General features: G+C 34.2%; 1 protein-coding gene across 1 annotated transcript in view; it reads left to right on the top strand.

Moving 5' to 3' along the window:
• The window catches only part of SEMA3A (semaphorin 3A), a 329,851-nt gene that overhangs the window by 150,639 nt on the left and 152,740 nt on the right, over positions 1–26,472 (top strand). Inside the window, exons 4-6 of the mRNA XM_033862942.2 lie at positions 5,615–5,772; positions 10,224–10,286; positions 24,544–24,663. Of these exons, the coding sequence (XP_033718833.1) occupies positions 5,615–5,772; positions 10,224–10,286; positions 24,544–24,663 (341 nt within the window). The remainder of the gene's footprint in view (positions 1–5,614; positions 5,773–10,223; positions 10,287–24,543; positions 24,664–26,472) is intronic.

The following is a 26,472-nucleotide window of genomic DNA, read 5'->3' as shown; positions in this document are numbered from 1 at the left end:
GGACAGAGCCTGGCCTCTGGTGTCAGGAATTAGAATCTTGACTCTGTATCTCACAAGCTTTATGACCTAGGATATTCCCAATGTCTATCTGAGTCAATTTCTTCATGAGAAAATATGGAAATGAAAATTTCCACCTCAAATCGTTGTTGTGGGCCTTACATAAATATACTAATAAATCATTCAGCAGTTTTTTTGGCACATAATAGGCACTGAAAACTTATTTCCTTTGTATTTTCTCTTCTGTCTACTGGTTTTTATTCATGTCCTCTTACACTTCCATGTAAGAAGGTTAAAAAACTAGTCCTCGATGAACAAAATAAAGTCAGAAAAATAAGGTGAATTTTCCCACAATATAACTTTATTAATCTCTAAAAATTATTCTTTATTTGTGTTTTTTTGGTCCTTTCTAAACTTTTTGCTGATTAAGTATGAAATGATAATGATAGTAAATAGCACTTGTTTTGTTGTTTTGTTTTTATAGTGCAACCTTTCCTTTCAGCCCTTATTTTGTTTTTGGAAATGTAATAGTAATCTAGGGAGTGATGAAATACAGAATCTCAAAATTTTGGGACCTTGATGAACTTTCCAATATTTACAAATATCTAGATGTGATCATCATTTAGTCAAAATATTTTGGCATCATATAGACCCAAACTTTGACTACTTTAAATAGCATCTTTGTTCTATGAAAAGGACAAAGTTCAAGTCATGGAAAAAGGACATAAGCCTAAAGCCATCAGTGAATACAGGCAGTTTGTTAGAGTCCAGCAACTGGTGGGGTCCTATTACCTTTCATGCTATAAAACTTAGAGAAGGGAGGGTATTGAAGGGAGGGAGAAAGGAAGGAGGAGAGAAATAGAAATGTCATGGAAGTCAGAAATATAGAGAACAGGATGGCTATTGTTTGGATTTGAGGTTAAGTGTACAGCAGTTTTCTATCCAACTATGAGAAAGTCTAGTTCTGGGCGGTCTTGCATTCTAGAAAGCAGTATTCACTTTATTGCCTTTTTGAAATCTGATTCGATCATTGTAATGTAATCATCTGTATAGATCTGTGCTTATCCTAAAGATAATCAAGATACCACAGGAACTATACAACTTTCTTATGTAGAGCTGAATCTACATATGTGATTTTGATGTAAATTTTGTCACCTTTTATTCTTTTCGTATATTAAATATACAAGAAGAGCATTAACTTATAAAATAATTTTTCAGTATCTTAACGTACTGATAGTGACTGCTAACAATGTCTTTTCCTTTTTCTTTATTCAAATAGAGCTACATTAGAGATCCTGATGTATTCCGGGGGAAAAGGCAAATCTGAAAATTTATAAATAAATAAGTATAATGAAAATGACAATTGACTCATTAGAAGAGAATCACAGTTCTTCTCCCATGATTATATTCTGATTAAAGAACAGATCGATTAAAATTTCTTTTCTCCTTTTGCTGCATGATACTAGATTTAAAAAATCTATCAAATGGACTTTGTGTCTTGAACGTCGTAAGATTCATAAGATTTTTTAGTATTACATCATAAGAGAATGCAATCTATTTATAATTGAAAACAGTGCTGCTTGAAATTATATGAATTGATTTTCCCTTCCAGAACATCTATACACTTATGCTTACTGTCTGCATTGTCTTATAGCCTGTCATAATAATAATGGTGATAATAGGTAGCATTTATTGAACACAGACTATTTGCTTGGCCTTGTGACCACTTTATCTTTCATTTTGTCATTAAGCAAATTATAGAAACACTAAATCATTTGGTGAATCTGGAATAAACAAAATGTTTGCTTAATTATCTTTCAAATTTAAGAATACGTAGTTCATTAAGAGTGCTTGTCTGAAATGGCACTTTTGATTACAGTCCTACATTTACTTTTCTCTATGGTTGACACGGCATGTAGAAGTTGAAGTAATGTCTCAACAAGGAAAAAACTGAATTGCACCCAAAAAGAATTAGTGCCTTTGTATGCTTTAGTCTACTAGGATTCACCAAAGTCGAGCTGATTCTATAGAAATTTAGGTTTTTCTAAAGTAACATTTGTTGTTGTTTGACTAAATGTGAACATAGGCAAGATGTAAGAAAGTAGTGGAGTATTAAACATCTCATATTACTGAATATTAATTTTAGTTCCAATACCAAGTTGTGTAATGGTAAGATTTACATAACAGAAGCTGAAAAGAAACACCTAAAATTCTTTGACTCTAAAGGAGTAAAGTCCAAGTTGAAGTTATTTAATATCAATTGCAGCTGAACATGTCTACATATAAGGAAAATAAAATGATACATTTAAGTTAAAAATCATAAAGGAAAACAGAATATTTAAAAATGTGAAATCTAGACTTTGAGAAAAAAATCTCTGATTTTAACCTAGGTTTTTTCACCCTGAAAAGTGGTGAGATAATCTAAGCAATCCAGAATTTGCCCTGGCTCACTGCCAAGAAGGTCTCAAAAAGACTCCTCTCTCAGTTACAAAGCAATGTGTGAAGTCCCTGATACAGAGGAACATCTAAAGAAATTGCAGCAAAAGGAATGATGAGGCAAAGTTAAGTACATTTGAAAGGAATGTAGAATAGCTGCTAACCTGTACTCCAGGAAAAATTGCCTTTTTGTTTAATGAAATGATCCAGCAGTAACATTTTTTAAAGTGTAGTTTGTTTCTAGAGTGATTTCACATGTAAATGACTAAAGACTTTCTCTAAGTTTTCGGTACCTAGGAACCAATAATTTTCCCTGAACTCAACCTGTAACATATTTTTCAATTGTATGAATATTTTCATTGTTTAAAATTGTGATATAGAAAGTCATTATTTTTGCTATTTAAAGTTCAGCATACAGAAGTTGGCAAACAAAAAAGAATACTGTTCTTAATATGACCATTACATTTAATATTAATGTAAATCAAGGAGCACAGTGCTCTTCTTATTTATCCCTTCACCATACAAAATTACTGATGTTAACAAGTTAGCACACTTGGTAAGAAAGTAGAAAAGTACTTTTTTCATTCAGCTCCATCTGGACCCTAATTTCCTACTTATAGTCGAGAAGATCAAACATTAATATTTAACCTCTACTTATACAAACAGGTAATCTTTAACTGAGTGTTTACTATGCAAACTATTGCAGTAATTGTTTTATGAATTATCTAATTTCACCTTAATAATAACTCTTGGGAGATTTATTATTAACCCCATCTTCCAGAACTCGAGGCCCAGGTAGTGTAAGGAACTCATGCTAGTTTACACACCTTGTACGTACTGAGGTGGTGCTTGTGTTTTCACCTGTAACTGTGACTCCATGTTCTATGGCTGTAGTAGTTGTCTTCCTATAACTTCTTCCACATTATGCTTAGACCTCTCTTTCATGGTTTCTATGCATTTCAAATTAAAATCAATCCTTGTGTCTCTTAAATGACCCTCCCAATGATTAATATCTCTATGTAATTTTCTTGGTTTAGACTCAGCTGGCTTTTTAAATTTTTTTAGTTTGCCTAGCTACCTATAGTTTAGTCTCTCTGGTATTAGGGTAGAATTATAGTGTTTAGAATTGGAAAAAAGAGTGAAGGTTATCTAGTCTATTTGATAAACAGATCTCTTTATACAACCTTTCAGTCAATGCATGAATATATCCAGGGATACAGCCCCTGTCTCTGGTAATAGCCCTTTCCATCCTTACACAGCTCAGGGTGCCTGAAATATCAGTCTTACATTGACTCTCTGTAGCATTGATCCTTTACAATCATTTCGTGAGAGGAATGGCATTTACATTCAGATATCATGTGGTGGATTCTCTGTTCTTTCTCTCTGGAGACTCACAGCTCTCATTTATTTCTGATGATGACTTGCATGAATGAAACTCCCTTGATCTATTTCTTCCTTCCCTCCTTCCTTCTATTCTTCCTTCCTTCCGTTTTTTTTTTTTTTTTTTTGGTCAGAGGTAGAGAATAAGATAAGACAAGCCCAGTATTGTACTGTTTCTCATGAAGAAATTAGAAAAGCATCTTTTAACAATGTATTAACAATTAATTCTTCTAATTTTGTGAGTAAGATGTATAGGTAGGTAGGTAGATAGACAGGCAAGCATTCAATTTAATATTCATGACCTGGTAATATGGAAAAGAAACCATGTGAGTTGTGGATGATGAGCTATTAACTATATATCTCCTTACGTGAGGGAATGTTAATTCTGGTAGATAACTCATTTATAGGAATGATTGTAATAATTGACAGTGTGATGCAGATTATGAGTAATTCAAGCAAAATATTACAAATAAATTAATTCTATGAGAATTCTTAGGGATTGCATTTGAACTAGCTTGGAAGAGTGATACTATTTTCTCTAGGTGGCATATAGTTGTGTCAGGAACAATGGCAGGAAAGGCTAATAAGTGGACGACCACAGAGCATGTTTTCCTGGAGGGTTGTGGACATGAGAAAGAGTACTGCGGTGGGGTCTAAACACAGATGGTGTTGATCTGACCTTTAAGGCTAAGTTAAGGAGTTTGAACTTTATTCTCTATTAAAATAATATTTTTGATAACATGGAAAAGGCAATAAGAGAAATAAAGCAGGTAACTTATCAAATGACTAATGTCCTGGGATAGGGCTGGGACATTGAAGCGGAAGGGTCTTCATTTCGGCTTCCTCTCCTTGGAAGGCACATTCTACATTTTATGGAGGCTGATGAAAAGGTTCTGTGTGTGCACGGTAAAAATCTGAATCATTGATTCAGGACACATTTCTGGAGCCTCCTCAACATTTCTATCCCATAAGAGATGGGTTGTGGTGGTATATATATATATATATATAAACCTAATTTCAATTGAAGCAGATAAAGAAAAGCTCTTTGGTGATGATCAACACTTACCTCTCTAGTGAAAAGGTGGACTTACTGTTATATCTATCTGAAGATGTTTTTGTCACTTAAGGTGTAGGTCTAAAAAAGTTCAGTATTTGCCTGTTCACAACAAAAGCAAATTGGAAATCAATAACAAACTGAAAAATTGGGGTCATGTAGTAAAATTTATTTAATTCAGTGTTTTCATAAAAGCCTAACTCAGTTGATCTATTATATATGTCAGTTACAAAATATTACAAAGGATTTAGATGGTGAAGTTAATGATTTAATGGTCAAAAAGACGTAAATAAAAAGAGGCGTCAAACAACCTAGGAGGTTGAACAGTGTTTTCCCCACACTACCTCTGCTCTGTTGGTCCCTATGCTTATCCTTCTGGCAATGACTTGGAGCAAATGAAACCACTTAAACAAGTCTTAGTAAAGTTAAAGACATTTTGTATACAAAGTGACCATTCTGATCTATTACTACATGGAGAGATTGCACCAGCCCAGTTGTTTGGACAAGGTATTTCTCTCCTTTCTTGTGTAGGAGTGTGTGGTCTTGAATATGAAATCAGCAAACTAATGGGAGTATAAGTCCCACTTCAATGAAATGTAAAGAAGTCCTGTATATTTTTTACTACCACAAAGAATAACCACTGATTTGTAACTACAGCAGGCAGCAGCCTCATTACCATGTACCAATAGTCTGTGTTCATATAGGACCTCACATTAACACCCAATGTCTTGCTTTGTTACCTTGCAGAAATGTTGGAATCCAACAATGTGATCACTTTCAATGGCTTGGCAAACAGCTCCAGTTATCATACCTTCCTTTTGGATGAGGAACGGAGTAGGCTGTATGTTGGAGCAAAGGATCACATGTTTTCATTCAACCTGGTTAATATCAAGGATTTTCAAAAGGTATCTTTATTCTAATATATGTACTATTCTTTTGAAACAATTCAAGTTATATAGAATTTTCTAGTTATTTAACAGTGTGACAACTGAAAAAAATTGTTTAAATTAATATTTTATCTTTTCAGACACAAATAAAAATAATGCACTGATCTATCACAAATCAGTGGATGTAGTAAACCGTCAAAATTATCAGGGAGGAAACTGTACTATTTTCAGTGATCATTATAAGAAATACTAACTTTAGCTTATTCTTCCACAGTTCTATCATTTTTCCTGCATAAAATTAAATACCTAAAGCATTATAGAAATATATCATAATTGATTTCATGTACTAGGTATATATATTTATATATAATTTACATATCTCTCTATATTTCCAGCACATGCAGAGTTCATCACTCATCATACACATGCCTCATCTGAACGTTGCCTGCGTTTGGAAAGTTTATTAGAGCACAGGCACTCTCATTCATTTACATATTGTCTATATCTGCTTTCATTCTACAATGGCAGAGCTGAGTAGTTGTGATAGAAATCATCTGAATCACAAAGCCTAAAATATGTACTATCTGGCCTTTTAAACAAAAAAGTTGGCCAAACCCTGATCACAAAGATCAGTTTTCAGTGTCAGGTTTTTGCAAGTATGGACATTTAGAAACTAGCCTTCTATCAGTATTTTTAATATACTTTATTGTGTTTCTGGATTATTTAATTAATAAGCTATACAGTTTGGAAAAAAAATATGGATTGACAGATTAGTGGAAATTGTGCTACTGAGTCTATATGCTGTATTCTAAGTCAAACAGTTTTTTTTCAGTCGGTATTTCCTGTCAGTTCTCTGAGGAACAAAGATCTTTATGCAACAGCTTTCCCAAGAGTGGTAATATAACATGCTTTTTAGGGTGCATACACTTTAGTGTATGTATGTATGTGTGTGTGTGTGTGTGTGTATATATATATATATATATATATATATTAGTTTTGCTGCTTCTTAACACTTGGTTTTAAAGTCGTGTGCCTCAACTTTTTATAAACTGTAACATATTGGACAGTTATTTTAAAAAAGTAACAGAATTGTAAAAAGCTTTTTTTCTGGTTGGAGAATGTTGTTTTGGGATAAAGTGAAGATTTAATTTCAGGGCTGATTCATATCTCTAATAGAGTATACTGCTAAACCTAAGACTTTTACTTCTGTTACCCAAACATTAAAATTCTGACTATATATTAAGAGATTTGATTCATAACATATAGTCAAATAAAATGGCACTGCCCTTAATGATATATTTTGGAATTAAGATATAACATTTAAAAATCACCTTGGATATTTCTTTTTTTGATGTTCCAATATATTAGATTTTGAAGCTTCCTCAGATTAACAGTATCCCTAAGGTTATCTACTATCTAAGAAAACTGATTATCCATTGTTTTTTCTGAAATGATAAAAATATTTATCTTAGCATCTTTTGTAAAGGTCAAAAAATAAGCAAGTTTTTGTTGTTTTAGTGAAAGATAACCATCCTTTATAAAATGAATGAAAAATCTAAGATGATTAGGAAGACTACATATTTTAATAACAGGAGGTTATATCAGTTCAAATTTTCAGTGTTTATAGAAATTTCATCATTTTGTGAAATCCATATATATGAATATATATATACTTATTATATCTATGTATCTATTGTATATATCTATATATCTATAAATAGAAAATATTTGAGCACATCTCACCTCAGAATATATGTTTAATGTATTCAACATTTTTTCTGAATAAATATTCTTAATTTGGTTTATATATTCAATTGGCTCTAAAATTGAAAAGGACTAAATGGTCATATAAACAACCTACTATTTTATAGGTAAGAAAAATCCTAGAGACATTTGTGTGCCCAGGATGCATCACTTGTAATAAACATATACTGAAATAATGGGTTAAATAAAAGTTCAGTGACTTGCCTAGTGTTATAGTGTTCTTCTTATAGGCTCTTGATTCAGATCATTATTCTAATAATAGAAGACATATTTCTAATTTTAAAGCATTCGTTTCAATACATTATTTAATTTTAATTATATCACACTCTTTATAAGGGTAAATATAGTTTACTTAAGGATTATATCTGTTTGTCTATATTGTCTATTAATGCTCTTTTTAACCTATACGTAATATTATTCAACAACTTTTTCCTAAGCATCTACTACTGTGATAAACTGTATAGGGGGCACTAGGATATGTCATCAGTAATTCTTGAGGAACTTACAAGATAATACTAAAGATGTATGAGCATAAAGGTAAATACTAGGCCAATCCCTGTTAGAGACAAAAACACAGTCTCAGGCTTGGAAGGACCATGAAAAGATTCTTGGCCTTGGTAAAGGTCTCAATCTCCTTAAGGCATAAATGCTTATTCGCTAATGAGTAAGAAGAGCTACCATGGGTAGATGTATAGAAGCCTAAAGAAGGGAAAGTCTAAAATAGATCATGAAGCACTCTGAATATGAGGGTAAGAAATTTAGTCACTGTTAACTGAGACGTTTTTGAGCAAGAAGAAAAAATATCAACAGGTTAACAAATCTAACCAAAAGATAGGAATTATTCTTCATGGAAATAGATGCTATTGGAAGGACAATTTATATATTTGTTCCGTTGACTTATAGTTATTCTCATTAAATTGCTTTCCAAAAGACCACTTTCTACACCAGAATTTATTTTACTCATGCCAGATCTTTAAGCTAATATTTTTTTACCCTGATCTGTAACAAGTTGGGAGTACACACCCCTCTAAATATGAGAGAATTTAGCATGAATGTTAGCAAAATTACTTTTTATTAATATTTGTCATAAGAGAGAAATCACAAAATGGGGCCCATGTTGTGTCAATGCTGATAATCAAGAGCTAGGAGACTACGAGAAAACAACCTGCCCTTTTCAATTTAAAAAGTTATCTGTTTTAATAATCTGTGATTCTTGCACAATCTAGCTGGAAAGCTGAATATACAGTCAATAAATTTTAGCTCTTCTATATATTATTTTTGTGTCCCAGAGAAAATCTGTATTTGATCCTCCTCCTGTGTATGTTTTACTTTACATACACAAACACACATGAAAAGAAAAGTACATGAAAAGGAAAAGAATACATAAATTAAGAGCTTCAAATGGTAAAAATAAATCCATGTCCAAAAATTTTTAGGGCTTTTTATTGTGATATGGACCTGAAATGCATTTGCCATGTCATCATAGGTTATTTCAATATGTCCTAAATTCTTGTTTATAAATGTGTTTTATTTTGCTCTTTAATTCCCTAGATTGACTATCACAGCCTTTGCCCAAGTTTATGACCATTTATACTGAATTATCTAGAGGTTCCCAGATGAATGATAATCAGTCATTTTGAGACTAAAAGCTTTCTAGCAGACATGGATGATGAACTGCCATCATCTCTGGATTTTTCTTTTACATATGACTTTTTTTTTTCCCCTGAAATTAACTAATGTTACCAGAAAAGAAAGATGAATAAAAAAAAATAAAATTGCTCTACCCCAGTACAGATAGGAGTCATGGGAATTGCTCAGGGGACTGGAAAATTTTATATTAAAATTTAGATGAGGGTATTTGAATTAATATTATTGAGGGAAATGCATCTACAATCCTCTAAGCCATGAGTCATGCCTTGATTTATCTACCACTGTCACCTGATTTATCTACCACTGTCACTGTATTCAAACAATACAGGAACCTCTGGAAAGATGAAGACCAAATATCAGGGATGAAAATACAGTTATTACACAGTTAGTCTGAGTTTTGCCCACAGTGGGGAAGGTGATTTTTTTTTTAGAGCTATCTATTTGCTTCTTCATTTCCTCCTTTATCTCCTGAAATTATGTAGTGCTACTCTTACCTATTTTCCCTGTCCAAAAAAAAAAAAAAAAAAAATTCCTTTCTAAAATGGGTTTTTCTAACCCTATCAGTTGCTCATTATAGCATGTCATGCTGAGATTTGAATGACAGAAATGGATCCAGAGCACCTGATGTTAACATTTCAAAATCACTATTTTATGATAAAGACCAATTCATTTAGAAGACTGCAAGCCACATTCTATGCTTATTTCTATCTCTCTTCACTGGATTCTCACGTGGTCTCAGGATGATCTCCCTTTCCCAACCTGCCTTACAATTCTTTGCATTGCACACTGCTTACATCTACTGACTGCATAAATTTCTGTGTTGCTCAACTTTCATTTATACAGCAAAGCCTAATGGGTAGACAGAGAGTGAAAGATGTTAAGTTCATGCCAATTGACTGATGGTACTGCAAAGTCTTAAACTAAGAGGTTCCTGCCACATAATGCTTTATGGAACTTTCTTTATCTCAGTTGCTCCACTTGTTCTAACAGACTATAAGGTTGGATCTCTTAGAAAACTTAATTGGAAGAAAATAATGTTTCTTCTCTGCCCTTAGATTGTGTGGCCAGTGTCTTACACCAGAAGGGATGAATGCAAGTGGGCTGGAAAAGATATCCTGGTAAGTATCAATCTACTAAGTTATTTTAGTAATTGCATAAGGAATTTATTACTCTATCATCATTTTTGTCCAGTGTTATATTAAACACCATTCTTTGCTTCTGGACTTAGAAACAAATTAATGATATTTGATTTTGAATATTGACATTTTTATGTAAAGCATTGAAAATCTTATGTAAAGCAAGTGGGTAGAAAATGACAATACACCTGAATAAAGCAAAAATGGGTTCCTTTTGATGATTTATATACACAAAAGGTAATTAACAGTTTTAGCATATATACTTATACTCAATAAGTCCACTTATTTGTGCAGATTTGTTTTCATGTTAATTCCTCTTGAATTCCTTTTGAATGAATTGAAATTTTTCTTCTTCTGAATCATCATGATTAAATTCCCCTCCTTCTTTCCATTTCATTCTATTCCTTTTCTTTCTTTTCCTTTCCCCTTCTTTCCTTCTTACATTTCTTCTTTTTTCTCCTTCCTCCCTTAGAACTTCTCTCTTCCCTTCCCTCCTTCTTTCACACATTTCATGCACTCATTCCTTAAATAAATATGGATTGAGAAATGACTATGCAACAAACATTGTCCTGGGTACTACGGACAAAAGATGAGTGAATGGTAAGCAGTCCCTACAATGGTTGTACCACTGTTAGTAGGTAGAGGCCATTTTTCCTGAGGTAAACTTTGTCAGTTAAATTAAGTGGGCCACTGGTTTGAAGTATAGCCAAGGATCTGCACAGATCATGAAAGGCAGTTATAATCATTTAAATCAATAAATTAACATGAATTCAGGATTTTAAATAGTTGTATTATTTTAGGTCTTATCAGATATTTTTGGGTCCAAAACACAAGGAAATAAGTTTAAAAGTTTTGTCTCTATATTAGCATTTAGAAGAAATTTATTCTATGTGCATAAAGACATAAATCAACTTGTATGTATGTATATAGACATATAGATATTTTCAAGGGACAATCTGATTGATTGGTAGCAGCTGCCTAAGATTATGTATATGTTTAGAAGGGTTTAGAAGTGAAATCAGTATTCATGGAAAAGAATGTCTCAATCTGGTAGCAGAGTTGGCTACAGGTGAAGGCAGATAAAGGAGCACAAAGCACAGGTATCTCCCATCCATGATTAATGCATATCAGCAAACATGGGAAATTCATCCTTAAAAATTTCAATTTAAATATAGTGATTACACGTCACATTAAACCATAGTACAGTAAACATTTTTCTGATTATGTGAAAGTGGACAAAAAATTCTGTTCTATCAAATTTTATACTACCCCAAGTTAATACATAGGTTGGGATGATTGAAAAGGAGTAAATAGAAAGAAAAATGAAGTAGGAGTCCAAAGAATCAAGAATTTTATGTTGACTCCCCACTGACTCATTAATTTTAATTGAGCAAGTACCTTAACTTTTGGGGGGTTTTAGTATCGTATCCATTTAATGGGACATATTTGCAGTTGTGAGAAAGAAGTTCAATAGCTTTTGTGATAATTATTTAGAAGTAGGTAATATTGCATAAATGTAGGCAAAAAATATGACTGAATACACAAAAATTTATTAACATCAAAATGCTATATTTACCATTAACAAATTATGTTGAAAGACTTCAGTGTGATAATAACTAAGGATGGAGAGAAATGGAGGTTTTACCTGTATACAGCTGTGACTTTTAAAAACAGATTTTTTTTTTTCTCTTTCTGTTAAAGTGTAAGAGGTGAAGACATGGAAACTTAGAATTACTGAGAACTCTATCCTGTGCCAAGTACTTTGATAATTTAGATAGTATTTTATATATGTAGTTTTAACAATAATCTTGTCAAGTGGGTATCATTACCACTGTTTTCTTAAGAAATATAATGATTCAGCATATTCATTCAGAATTGTTTCATTCAAAAATTTTGGAACAAAAAAAAAATTTTGGAACATTTTGAGTACTATGCTAGAAGTCAAGATCAAAATTTTTGTGCCTCTGCTGAAGTTTTTGGTGTTGTGTGGCATGTATGGATTTGAACTTAGCTATTAACACACAGATAATAAGCAATAGAGATTCAAATAAATACCTTACCTATTCTGATCTTTTTAAGCGTGCGGATGTAATGATAACCAGCTCGTGACATTCTTGTAAGATTCAATCACAAATGAAATTATTACATAGACTGTAATGCATGATACAAAATTAACTATTAGTATCTGTAACAGAGTTGCTTAGACAATTTCTAAGTGAAAACATCATTAATGAAATTTATTTGGTCCTCTCTAATGAACATGACCACTGTAGTGTGGAACTGTTCTGAATTCAATTCCATCTGAACACTGAAGATAATAACCATACTTATCTGACAACTTATCTGGATTTTATAAAAAGCACTGAGCCAAGTACTGAGCATATTTCAGTTGCTAAGATAGCAGATACTCTTTTGTATTTATGGTTTCCAAAATTCGCCTCAGTACATTTCCCTTATCTTCCATGCCTCTCGCCTTGCCTCCCCTGCTCCTCTCCCTCTTCCTCTCCCCTTCCCTCCCCTCCCGTCCCCTCCCCTCCCCTCCCCCTCCCTCCCCCTCCCTCCCCTCCCCTCCCTCCCCCTCCCTCCCTCCCTCCCTCCCCTCCCCTCCCCTCCCTCCCTCCCCTCCCCTCCCCTCCCTCCCCTCCCCTCCCTCCCTTCCTCCCTCCCCTCTCCTCCCTTCCTCCCTCCCCTCTCCTCCCCTCCCTCCCCTCTCCTCCCCTCCCTCCCCTCTCCTCCCCTTCCTCCCCTCTCCTCCCCTCCCTCCCCTCCCCTCCCTCCCCTCGCCTCCCCTCCCCTCCCTCCCCTCTCCTCCCTCTCCTCTCCCCCTCCCCTCCCCTCCCCTCTCCTCCGCTCCCCTTCCCTCCTCTCCCACTCCTACTCCACTGTCAATACTGAACACTGAGGGATTCTGGTAATAGCCCAGACACAGTTATTTCAGCAGCTGCAATAAAGTCAGGATCCCCACAGTGCCCTATGAATAACCTTAATCATGACCTCAGAGGTTTCCTCTCTAAGAAAAGCAACTTTATTTTTCAGGTTTACTGAAAATGCTTATGAGTTTGATAGAACTAAATTAAAAGGAGCTAAAACATACGGTGTTTGCTAAGTCTGATACAGGGTATTAATGGCACCTGATTATTTCATAACACCTTTTAATATGGATTCTGAAACTTATAAATTATGTCTTATATATTATGTTAGAGATAGGTAATTAGGTGTGCACTGAAAGATGTAAATTTTTCAAAGTTTAACAGTATGTCAATATTAGTCATACAGATCTTAAGCCAGCTAATTAATGTAACCTGATAAAATGCTCATACTTTTGTTATTCCTCTACATTCTACATTAAATGAATTCAGTCATTGTGAATTTTTATTCTTCTTTGTTAACACTTATTTAATGAAGGGAAAACACAACAAGTTCCATATATTTTAGTTAAAAGAAAAATATATTTTTCCTTTAGCTCTTAACACTAAACACCAAACACTAAAGTATATTTAAATAATAAAATATATTTCGTACTATTTTTCTGGTAACCCATCTCATTCCTTTAATATTGCTTTTCATTGACTGTTATGCAAAATACATTTTGTGCATGTGGAATGCACAAATTTTATTAAAATTTATCTTACTTTTCAGGAGACCTCACTTATGTATCTCAACTTACATAACTAATTTAAATAGGATACATGACATTTATTGGTTATGTTTGGACTTTAACATACAGATGCATTTTTTTTCTTTCTTAATATATGATTTTAGAAAATAGCAAATAGTTGATTTATTGGGATTGTAACATTTCTTCCTTGATAAACATAAAAAATAGAATTAGTATTTTTACCAAAAATTTCTTAAATAACCACTTAAAAAGAAAGATTAAGGGTAAAGAGGTTTTTTTTTAATTTTCATTCAACACCATATTTGTTAAGTGATACATGGACAGTTTGAAGGAAATTCTGCACTGTATCTTGAGTAAATAATAGCTGTGACTGATGGGACAGTAATTCCTTTCAAAGACCTCTTGTGATGCTCAAAACCACATGAATGAGGCCTTGAGTGGTTTTTGCAGCCATCAGGACTTCAACATAGAATTGTAAGCAAAATAGGAAGTGACCTGAACATTTATAGAAAAGTAAACTAACAACCTTCTTGAGTGCTCTCCGTGGTTTCTAGAATCCAAGTTTACCCTTTTCCTACTGGTTTTAGTGTTTTCTCTAAATGTCCTCTGCAAGTAAATCTCCTTTAAACAAACCATCCTGGAGGAAGTGCTGTCTTCTTGGTATTAGATTCAGATGCAAGAATACAATAGGAAAAACAGGACAAAGACACTGGTTATTTTTATGTATCTTGAGAGTAGGTCATTTTTAAGTCCGGTTAAGATGGTCAACATGGTATAGCCACCCAGCAAGTCAGGATATACCACTTGATTGAACCTACATAGTTCCTGTGTCACTAAGTGTAGCATTATACAGAAAGTATTCCCCATTCTCCCAGGCAGCTGAGAAGATACAAACCATCATTTCTCACAGCTCAGTTTTGCATCATACATATATATTAAATCAGCTGCTGGGATTTGAGCAACTAGTCCACAATGAAAGGACTTTGTGGTAAGAGGGAATCTACAGCCAAAGACGTGTATAGTCTCTCTCTTTCTTCATATATACATAGATGGAGAGAAAAAGAGAGAGAGAATACAAACGTGCCTTAGGCTGCTGATAATGGCATTTCTGACAATAAGAGTAATCTAAACTTATTTTTTTCCAGAAGTGAATATGCAGGATATATATACTACCATTGCCTTCTTTTCTTGGTGTTGTAAGTTCTAAACATTTACGTTGTTACGATATTTTTATATTAGAGGAGTGAAATGCTCATGAACTTTTCCACTGTTGTTACTTGAGAGTTGTAATTTTAAAAAAAATTACATGATATATATTATTGTACAGATACCCTCAATAAGGACATAAATGCAATCCAGATATCTCTATTCTGACTGCTATTAGCTGCATTTACTTTTATTTTTGATATTTTTCTGGTGCTTAAAATCCACTTTGTATTCACAATAACATTTCTATTGAGGGATTAACTTCCTTGACCCTGTTTTGCAAATGAAAACTGAATACATGCTAAGCTGGTAAAAGAATCTGTTTCGAATCAATAGCTCTCTGAATCTTCTTTGTTTATCCTACTAAACCATCTCTCTTTGTACTAAGTTTCAGTAAAACCAAATGGCAACCGTATGACTATTAGAAATATTTTGAACATTGTTGGAAATCAAAATTTCAACCATCTGAGATGAACAAAAAAACCAGATTCTCATAAAATCGCTCTTGTTGGATACATTTCAAAGTGCAATATCATGCACCTGAATTTTGGGACATTTTTGCAGTTCTTAAGAGATATATTTTTGTCCTTAGTTGTTACTCATTTTTAACATATGATATATTATTACATGTCTGTCAAATTTATCATGACTCAAATTGCAGGACCTCAACAACACTAATTTTTGCCAAGTGAATGCAACTGAGAATTTGAAGCTACACATTCATCTGAAGTTGCAGTACAGTCTAAAATGCATGTTAGTCCTTGAATTTCATTTACTTTTTCAAAGGTCAAAGTTGATATCAACTTAATTTTTTAAATTTTATTTTAGGGACTTCAAGGCATGTTAAAACTCTAAATGGATAATTAGAATTACCTCTGATTCTATAAAAATCATAAGGTTTCATTAAATCTCGAAACCCTGATGTTTAATTGTTGGGAGATAATTTTTCATAGATCTCTCACACTTCTGCACATCTGATGAACAGAGGAACTCTTAAGCAAAAGGATACTTTTAAAATAACCTTGAGAAGTAGAGGCAGTGTCTCCCTCAGAGCAAAGGGCAAGTTATGCTCACCTGCAGGTACAATGAACATAACGTCTTCCTTAAAATGTAATGGCCAGGATGCTTATGCCTAGTATAAAGTGTTCAGGTTCCCTCAACCCAGAGTTCCTCTGCTGTAATGCACCTCACTGCATGTGCAGGTGTCACTTGGCCCTCTTCTCACTGCCCAGTGGGAATTGGAGCTTGGGTAACTGGCATGAGAAATGCTGATACTTTGACTACTGATATTTCTGTAAACAATAAAGTCATTTATCTCTGATTCAGGAGCTGTATATCTTCTGCCAGCATCTGCAAAACTGTGTCAGGGTAGCTCGTTATCTTACAAGTAGAGCAGAATCATAGACCCGTTACTGTTCCTGATAATATTGATTATAAGTTTTTGTGGGCACCCTAGATGACCTCACAAATGAAAGACTATGGTCACTTTATTCATTTTTAAGTATGATTCCATGATGAAATTTGATGATACTTCAGGTATATAGACAACTGATTCCTGATGAGAGCAAGTGAAAGACTTCTTATTAAATGTCACAGAAATGAGCATTCCAGTTTTCATGTGCATTCATGTGTGTATGTTTATTTCTGCTTGGAGGTAAATAACAGGCAAACTGATAACAGTTTAAATTCAATATTCAAAGAATACTAGTAATAAGGATAGCTAACATCTATTGAAGCTTACTGTGTATATTAGGTATTATTCTAAATCGTTTCTTTTATTAACTAATTTATGTAACTCCTTTTTGGTTATAAGATACACATTTCCTTTCAAAGGGTGTAGTCCCAGCTTACCTAAGTGACACACCACAATTCTGCCACAGCTATTGAGAAACAATTGCTGTATTTGCTGTTTGACTGTGACAATGATTCATACCATCTACCACTTTGATAAAAAGAGTGATTATAAGTTTATAATTGATAGTCCTTACTGTTGGAGGACTGGAATTTTATGAAAATTCTAATGAACAAAATATAACTCGCCTTTGTAACGGGAATGAGCACAGATTAATATTCAAAACCAATTTTATTAAATCCACCTCTCATTACCACCAATTATGGGTTTAACCTCTTTTAACTGTACTTAAGAAGAAATGAACAATTCATAATAGACTTCTTGCCCAAGTCATGGCACGGTGTGTGGAATCGTGTGAGAGTTAAGCGGACATGAAAATATTCTAACCAACAAATGGATGATTGATTATTTAAAGAATAAGATGTTACTCTTCCGTTAATAAGTGCTAGGCATCATACTATGTACTTTACACAGATATGTCATTAATACCAATTTTAGTTGAAGAAACTGAGGCTCAGAAGTCCTAAATAACTTTCTTGTAGTCACGTAGCAAATGGAAAATGATGCTTTAATAATTCTAACCCCTGTCTGACTGACTTTTAAAGCATCAGATTAGTATAGGTAACTACCTTCATGTTATTTCTATTTTTTCATTTTGATTTTATTACTTTTGTTCTATGTTTTTCTTAAATTCTTCAAGAATACCTTTTCAAATGTAAATACATACCTAAGACTAAGTAACATTTTCATTAAATATTAATAAATATAAACAAATTTTTTAATTCTAAAGTTTAAACTTTTAACTGTATTCAGAAATTATTTTTAAAATTATATATGTATATACATAATATATATACATATAAATGTGTGTATAATCCACATATATTATAAATATGGAGTATATGTCTAAATGGATTATTGTAAATGGTTAAAGAGCCTCCATTTATTAGAATATATGTAGAATATTTTATATTATTAATTATATAATAGCATTTAGTACTTTAGACATTAAGGATTTCAAAAGTTTTTTACTTTTGATATTACACAAGGCAGAGGGTAGAAAAGAGGTATATATGAATTTTAAGAAAGCATTCCTCTAGGGCTTCCCTGGTGGCACAGTGGTTGAGACTCCGCCTGCCGAGGCAGGGGACATGGGTTCGTGCCCCGGTCCGGGAAGATCCCACATGCCGCGGAGCAGCTGGGCCCGTGAGCCATGGCCGCTGAGCCTGCGCGTCCGGAGCCTGTGCTTCGCGATGGGAGAGGCCTCAACAGTGAGAGGCCCGCGTACCACAAAAAAAAAAAAATAGCATTCCTCTAAAATCTGGATTTCATTTTTTTTCTCCTTCCTTAAAGCTACATCTCATAGGTGATTAAAGATGCAATTCATCTCCCTTATTTGAGTATTAAATTCATTCATGATAAATGCATATATGTTAGAATTAATATGCCAGCTAATTCTGTCCACAATAAATCTCTTTAGATTGTAAATCTACCTACTTGGTGTAAACCATTGACTTAGTTGCCTTAAGGCATGAGCACTAAGTATTCAACAACCTTGCGTAATATTGGAAACCACAGAATGTCGTTATTGAAATCAGAGTAAGGTTTTTGACTACATAATAGTTCTGGTTTGGCAGGAAAAAATATTCAGGTTGGTTTCGCATAGTATTTTACAATTTTTTGCATTCATTTGAATATGAGATGAAGAAAGGTTATGCTAAGTACATATTGTATGGACCACCCACAATCAACTAACTCCAGTGAGTGGTACAAATGTAATAATTAGATCGATAGCACAATGTAAAATAAAATATAAGCCAAAAGTAGACATTATCAGCTTCTCTGGTCCATATGACATTTCAAAGTGAAATTGCTCAAAGCTCCTTTAAATAGTAGAAGAGAATCACATTGGCTAACTTTTGCTAATACCATGGTCTGTAGTGCTTAGGCATATAATTTTGACCAAGTTTGAAGGTTTCAAATAATTTGAAAGAAAAATGTTTATAGAATCTTAATCAGTATTTCTAGAACTTCAAAACAGATAGTCAATCCAGAGGTGAAAAACGAGTCAAATGGGATGCTTAATTGAAATGAGCATTCAGGTAAAATGTTTTGGTATCCTTGGGCAGGAGTCTTCATTTAGTCTATCACATCATTGAAACCAAGTTAGAATTTCTTTTCTAATTGTCATGGATTTGAAGATGTTATAGTTCAATTAATATGAATAGACTCAGATACTTAAATAACTAGCCATGGAGTAATGCCATCTTAGTTGTTCTAGTTGAATCAGTATGTTTAAAAAAAATTCTCTGAAATCAAAACAAAACAAAACATTGAAGTGGAAAGGTCCATTGGTTTGATTATGCCATCATTCTTCTTAAAAAGGAAGGGGAAAATGTCTCCCCAGATGGACAGAACAGGCTACTCACTATTTCATCAGGTGGATATTAAAAAGTTCCAAGTCACAAATTCAACATTAGATGGCTAAGACTATAAATAGGACACAGTTAAGTCTTAGTTCTATTAGACATGCCTCTTTGAAGAAGAGATTTCTAACATCCTTTAGTGAATGCTGAGGTATTAGGAAGACATGATTATGGATGATCTGATCACAGCTGTAATAGCACAGTGTTAAAAGAAAAAAAGACAAAACATTATTGCTAGGTAAGCATGGAACAGCTTAAATACAGAGAGGGATGAAGTGATTGACGGGAACAATCTCACGGATTACTGCTTTGGCACGAAGATTCTCATATTCAGCCAGCTTGCCAAATAAATTGACCAGAGAAAAAGAAAGTCAACAGATTAACTTCAGGAATTAAGCTTATTAATGGATTTTCATGCAGAAATGTATCCACCCACTATGATAGGAAAAGGCTTCCTTTGCTTTCCCAGCTGCTACATTATACATTAAAATATTTCAACATAAATTGCTGATGGGATAGAGACTTTTTTCCTTTTTAAATGAGTGTTCACTGACCTGAGGCAATGTTGTACTATATCCATTAATGTTGAGCTGATTTATATTTGAACTAGAACAAGTTGTTTGATTTAATCATGAACTGAATATATTTAAATGTAGATTGTTCATCTTCACGGCCTTCTCTCCTCTTTTCTCTTCTTTTATTTAGAGTAAAATTTCACTGCTCCATCCATAATTTAAGAACATGCAAGGAGGTAATTGGAATTGGAGGTAAATTACATTCTTTTATAGAAAGTGTAATTATCAGAAGTTAGTTAAAAACACCTCTATTCTGTTTTAATTTTCATGCATGGAGCAGTTGTTTTGACAGATGGATGGACTTTATTTTTTAACTGTCCGGGAAAAGTCTTTGTAACACACTCTAATCAGTGCTGCATATTTGTGATGTTTGTTTTTGAATCACTGTGCATTTGGCTTCTATATCCTTTTCTGGGGGTAGACATTTTCTTTCTAAGTTATTTTTCCAGGCTAATATCTCTGTGTGTAATTCCTCTCTACATTTGACCTGAAGGCACTAGAAACTCTTAAAAAATAAGTATAAATGGTTTGTCACTAAGGATGATGAATCATTGGGCTTCATGTGTGGCCTTGGGTTTGCTGGTTTATAACTGCCTTTACTTTTACTACTAGGCTAAGTTAACAATTTATAATGCTGTTGTTCTGGAGTACATTTCAGTAAAATAAGAGCTCAGTATGGTTGCCTGACTCTCGGGAAGCCAACTCGTGGCTAAACTTGTGTGTGTATCAACTTAAATTCCAAAAAGGATCCAGGTTTGAAAAATGAATTCATTTTGAACTGATTACATTCTCTTTATTACGTTGTAAATCCACTAGTGCTGAGCAAAGCAGTGCAGTAGTTGAATGCCAAAAAGTACATTACATTCTGAGTTTTAAGAATCGTCACGGTTCAAGAAAAGGTCAGAAACACTCTTCTTCTGTCTCCCTAGAGCAGAAATGTGTGAAGTGTGTTTCCTTTTTCTGCCATGCTTCCTTTTTTTTTTAGAGGAATGTCCAGGCTGCTTCCAAATAAAATGAATATCCCGTTTTGGAACACTCAAAAACCTTGGCAGCAACAAGCTGGAGAATGAAGGCAAATGAATGACAGGGATTGATACTCTTTTATGTAGGTTTTCTATTTAAAGAACAGTCATTACTCACAATGTCTCTTTCAAGTTTTGGGTTCTTCTCTGTGCAGTTCTTTTAATTCACTGTTTCTTCCTAAGTTGTTATTGATGAGTTTCCTTGCAGCTATTTTAAACCAATTTTGAAAGTATTTCATTCAATTTCTTTGTTTCAGTTCAGGTGTCTTAACATACTCTCTAAACCCCAGAAATTTCTCCCCATTCTATTTGCATCAACCTTCACTTCAAAATAATGTTGAGCTAGCCCCCAGGCACAGAGACAGTACAACCTGCTGCCACCTGGGAAAGTTCACTGGGAAAATCATTCCAGGCCTCAGGCTAGTAGGCTGGGTCTAGCTGCTTTGTAGGGCAGATAGAATCTTTATCAACATTCTCAGTAGAACCCTTTGCCAGGTTTCACAACTATAGTCCCGTGATTTTTTCCAGCAGCTCTGTAGAGGAATAGTTGTCATATCAGAGTGGTGCTTCTTTGACAGTTAATAGAGAACAAAATAAAATTAGGATATTCAGTGTGGCTCAGTTCCCTAGTTCTCAAGAATCCTGAGAATTTTTCAGTCAATAATTATTGCTAATCAGTTACCCAATCTATGAGATAAGAACCCACAGATTCTATAATCTTAGAATTCATAACAGTTGCAGAAGTGACATAGCCTTCATTTGTATGCACAAGTATCTGCGCTCATGAAATATTCCCTTCCTTTTTTTTTCCTTTATTGCAGAGAACTAGGGTCTATTCTCAAATTTCTAGGATGCCCTGAGGTGTTAGTAATGAGATTAGAGAAACTGGGTTTGTATTTTAAATTCCCTGCATATCTTTATAGGTATAACTGTGGGCAAACTAAAACCCTGTTCTTTTCTAAAATGAACAATACATCCATCTGGGTGTGCCACTGCTCTTTATTAGAATATTCGTTTGCTTACCAATATGTGTGTGCACATCCAGTTTCTTAATTTCAACATATGGTGCTGGAACTGGTTGTTTATAATCTTGAATGCTATAATATTGAGTCCACTGTCATGGATAGCTGTCTTTATGTAAAAGCAGAGTATGTGACCACCTACATGTTTCAAAGAAAGAGGTGTCATAAAACATTTTCCTGAAAATGACTTATTTGCAAAGGACTGCATTTTCTTAAGAGTACAAGGTTAAGTCCTTTGGGTAAGACTCATAAATGTCTTATTTGTAAATGAGTTTATCAGGTGTTTCCCTATCCACAGCCTCTTTCCTCTGCCCAAGGATCCATGCCCTATCCTCTTGGGGAAGGAGGAGAAACTGCTACAGAATGGGGAGTTTGTGACTAAAAGTCTTGGAAGTTAGGTTATATCTGAGCTTATCTAAGGTTATGTCTAAGATGTACCGTGTTCAAAGTGGTACATGGATAAGATGCATGTACTCTTTAAGCTAGGAAATTTTTCTTCATAGAAAGTTGCAAAATCAGTTGATTTCAGTGCTTAATTTTCTATGTTATAATGCCTTGCCAGACAAAAGAAGGATTCAGGATCTAAGTAGCAAAACAGTGGGAGAAATTAGATGTGTATTTTAGTTGCTCCCCTAAACTACTCAGCATATAATAAGGAAGCATGAGGAGTCGTAACTGGCAAGTTTCATATTTTTCCTTAAAAAGATCTGATTCACCTTTGGGATGATATGTTTATAGGTCATCCTCAGATGTCATCCTAGAAAAATCAGTGATGATGGAAAGCAAGTATTTGAATTTAAATAACAATTATTCTTCTCAGATTTGGTCTGCTCTTTATTTTATGGAGGCAACAAAGTTAATACCAAAATCATCAGCTACAGTCACAGAATACAAGTGTCATGTGGAAATGTACTTAAATAATTGTAACACCTCAGTTATAAACACCAATGGACTACATAAGTCTAAATGTATTCTGAGCTTTCACCTGAAGAGTCATAGGTTGTACAGAGTGACTTTGGGAGTGTTACACACATAGAGGCGCAAGGACAAAGCCAATCCACTGTTATGTTTGCCAGCATTACTTGCACTATAGTCTGCTTTTGATCTTTATCTGCATTTTTAGTTACATATTTGGCTCTTATTTATAAATGTTTAATAGGCAAAAACACAAAACTATGTGTATAAGAAAGTCTATGATCAATAACAATAATTTTCAATGTAATTATTATTTACCATATGAATACTCAATTGGATATTAAAAAATGGGTATTGTATATTCCATGACAAACTCATATTTTCTACTTATATGTATTTAATTTTTAAGATTTTCTATATGGTTAATAGACCATAACATTTTATTTGAAAATATTCTGATAGTTTGAATTTCTCTTTTCATTGTTTTATTTTTACAGTATTGATATGGACTCACCTATTTAAAAATAGTTGGCAAAAATCATGTCTTTTCTGCTCTGATTTCTTTGGCAATAAAATTATCTAGTTTATATTTTGACTGTCTGATTTTTTTCCCCTAAATCTTTCCTTAACAGGAACAAAAGGCTAAGATTCCTATTTGTTTGTAGAACATTTTCTTTCACAGGATCTATAGATATAATGGAGTATATAGAAAAAATATAAAGAGCTCTGTCCATTTATCTCTTAGGTGACATTTTATTTGGGTAATAAAATGGCACGAATGTCTAAACTTCTATAAATAATAATAAGATATGAGTATAATTCTCTCTTATAAGTAGCTGTTTTTTACCTGGGGGATCCATGACTCATTGGGCAGGGGATCTACGTATGGGTTTAGGATGTACGTGAACTGCATGAAAATATTTATTAATTATAGCCACTCTAATAAAGACCCTTCAGCCTGTAGACATTGCAGACTCTAACACCTTCTCTATCTCATCTTATACCCAAATTGTCTTTGGGGGTTAAACGACTTTTTCAAGAGAAGGTGGTTTTGTCTTCTTAGGGTCTATAAAGCTCACTAGTAAGAAGCACTACTGAAGTTCAAAGTCAGTCACCCATCATTATGAGTTCCTAATGATGTTTCAAATTCATATTTAATAGAAGGTTGTATTACCTTTTATTTTTGATTTTCCAAAATTAAACTCAGAGCTGGCTTCTGAAATTTTCACCATTGTTATGATTTAAATAATTCATTCATTAACCATATAATTTGCTGTTTCCCTCATTTCTAGAAAAGTCACATATGATAATCAGTTATCTATAACTTTATTCCACTTTTGTATAAATTATAGTTTTAATAAAAACATTAAAGAGAATATTATATTTTGCCCCCCCAAAATAAGAACTTCTGTATTTCATGTAATAATGCAAGCAGACACCTTCTGTATTTCATGTAATAATGTGAGCAAACAATAGAATAATAAGCCCTAAAAATGATGTGAAAGGACACAAAAGAAATCTGTTCAAACATGCCTAGCACCCTAGAGGATACTTCAGCCATGCTGACCACTAGAGCTCACTGGTTTTCCTTTTGTTTTACAGAAAGAATGTGCTAATTTCATCAAGGTGCTTAAGGCTTATAATCAGACTCACTTGTACGCCTGTGGAACGGGGGCTTTTCATCCAATTTGCACCTACGTTGAAATTGGACATCATCCTGAGGTAAAGCTGGCTTTTAAAAAATGGTGTTCGTCCATGACCCCTTCCTATTCAAATGCTTCATTACTAATTTCTTCAGTTCATTTAGATTCTAGTTGCTATTCATTGGGACCTACTTCGAATTCAGATGCTGTTATTAATTTTAATCTGTGAATGCAAAAAGAATGAGACCATCACTCAACAGTAACTGTGGAACAGGAGGAAGGGAGGAAGCATTTGCTTTCGCTCTGGATTACAGAGTCCAATCCATTTTGCATGTGCAGCAGATGTCAGCAGGCTGAATGTGTACTGTTTTCTCCTTCATTTGTATATTGCCAGCTTTTCCCCTCCATTTCCATCCTTAGCCAGAAGTGTCTGCCACCGCAGTTGTTTTCTTCTGCCCAGAGATTAAGAAAGGATGCCATACATGTGCACAGTGATCTGATCTCATGTTTGAGCTAAATTACTCACATTTATGTTCTTGCTTAGCTAGGCTTTGTTTTTATATTTTGGGCTATTATTTTGTCAGTATAAAAAAGGAAAAAAAAATGTTTGTCTCTTACTCCTACAAGACGTTTTAGTGAGAAAATTTAGTGAGGAAATTAAAGTTAGGGAAATTTAAGTACAACTTGCAATTAGGGATGTATTTAAAGGAAAAGTTACTAGTAGGAAAGCAGTTCCATGAATTGGATTTATCAATAGCCTTAAATTATAAGCCTTTTTATTATTTTTGGCACAAAATCCTAAGAAGAACAAAAGTGTTCATGTGGTGAGAAAATCATTTGTGACAAAATTTTCTTTCAGATTGGAATTCAGAAATACTCAACAGATAAAGAATTTGTTCCCAGAATATTTCTGGAATCCTAAAGATAAAATATAATTTACATGTTAGCCACTTCTTTATAACTTAAACTCTAGAGCCTTCCTTTATATGTTCTTAATGGGTACAAAAGAGTTACAAATATGTTCTTTCAACCCAAAGACTTAGAAATCAAAACAGTTTGTGTTGTGCCTTCTTTGTATAAGAAGGCACCTTCGAGGCTATGTGGTTTCTAGACTGAACACAATTATTATGACTTTCCTGATGATCCTGGGAAGATAAAAACCCTTTACGGGGCTTCCCTGGTGGCGCAGTGGTTGAGAGTCCGCCTGCCGATGCAGCGGACGCGGGTTCGTGCCCCGGTCCGGGAGGATCCCACATGCCGCGGAGCGGCTGTGCCCGTGAGCCGTGGCCGCTGAGCCTGCGTGTCCGGAGCCGGTGCTTCGCAGCGGGAGGGGCCACAACAGTGAGAGGCCCACGTACCGCAAAAAACAAACAAAAAAAAACCCTTTACCAGGGTCTCACCGGCGTAGACAGTTGCCCTCATCAGCCTCTTCTCCCACTGCATCCTTCTTCCTTCCTTTACAAGTATGCATACTGTTCTTGCTGACATACCCAAGAGTTTTAAGTAAAAATTAACTTTAAGGAAGGGCAGTTCCACTTAAATTACTTGTTTCATATGGATGAAATTAGGAATAATTTCCTGCACACGGTCCTGGAGACTTTGCATACTTAACTTTTCAGTAACTTCTGGATAAATCTCTCCCTTTTTCTTTCCTTCTCAGCTATTTCCTATAGTCAGGCACCCTAAAATTGGGTCTCACTTCTCTGTTTACTGGAGACAGCTCTGGAGAACCTTCCCCATGTTGTATTGCACTTTTTACATCTGCCAGGCACCATGCTGTATAAGACAGTGGGGTCCGGACAGCTGAGCTCCAAGCACAGGTTGGTAGAAAAGATATAGGCTTTAGGGACAGATCTGACTTCTGATCATGTTCGGCAACTTACTAGCT

The sequence above is a fragment of the Tursiops truncatus genome, chromosome 9 (assembly GCF_011762595.2).
Source record: "Tursiops truncatus isolate mTurTru1 chromosome 9, mTurTru1.mat.Y, whole genome shotgun sequence".
Classification (NCBI taxonomy): domain Eukaryota; kingdom Metazoa; phylum Chordata; class Mammalia; order Artiodactyla; family Delphinidae; genus Tursiops; species Tursiops truncatus.
Note: the sequence above shows the minus strand (reverse complement) of the source record. Positions and strands in the feature narration are given on the sequence as shown.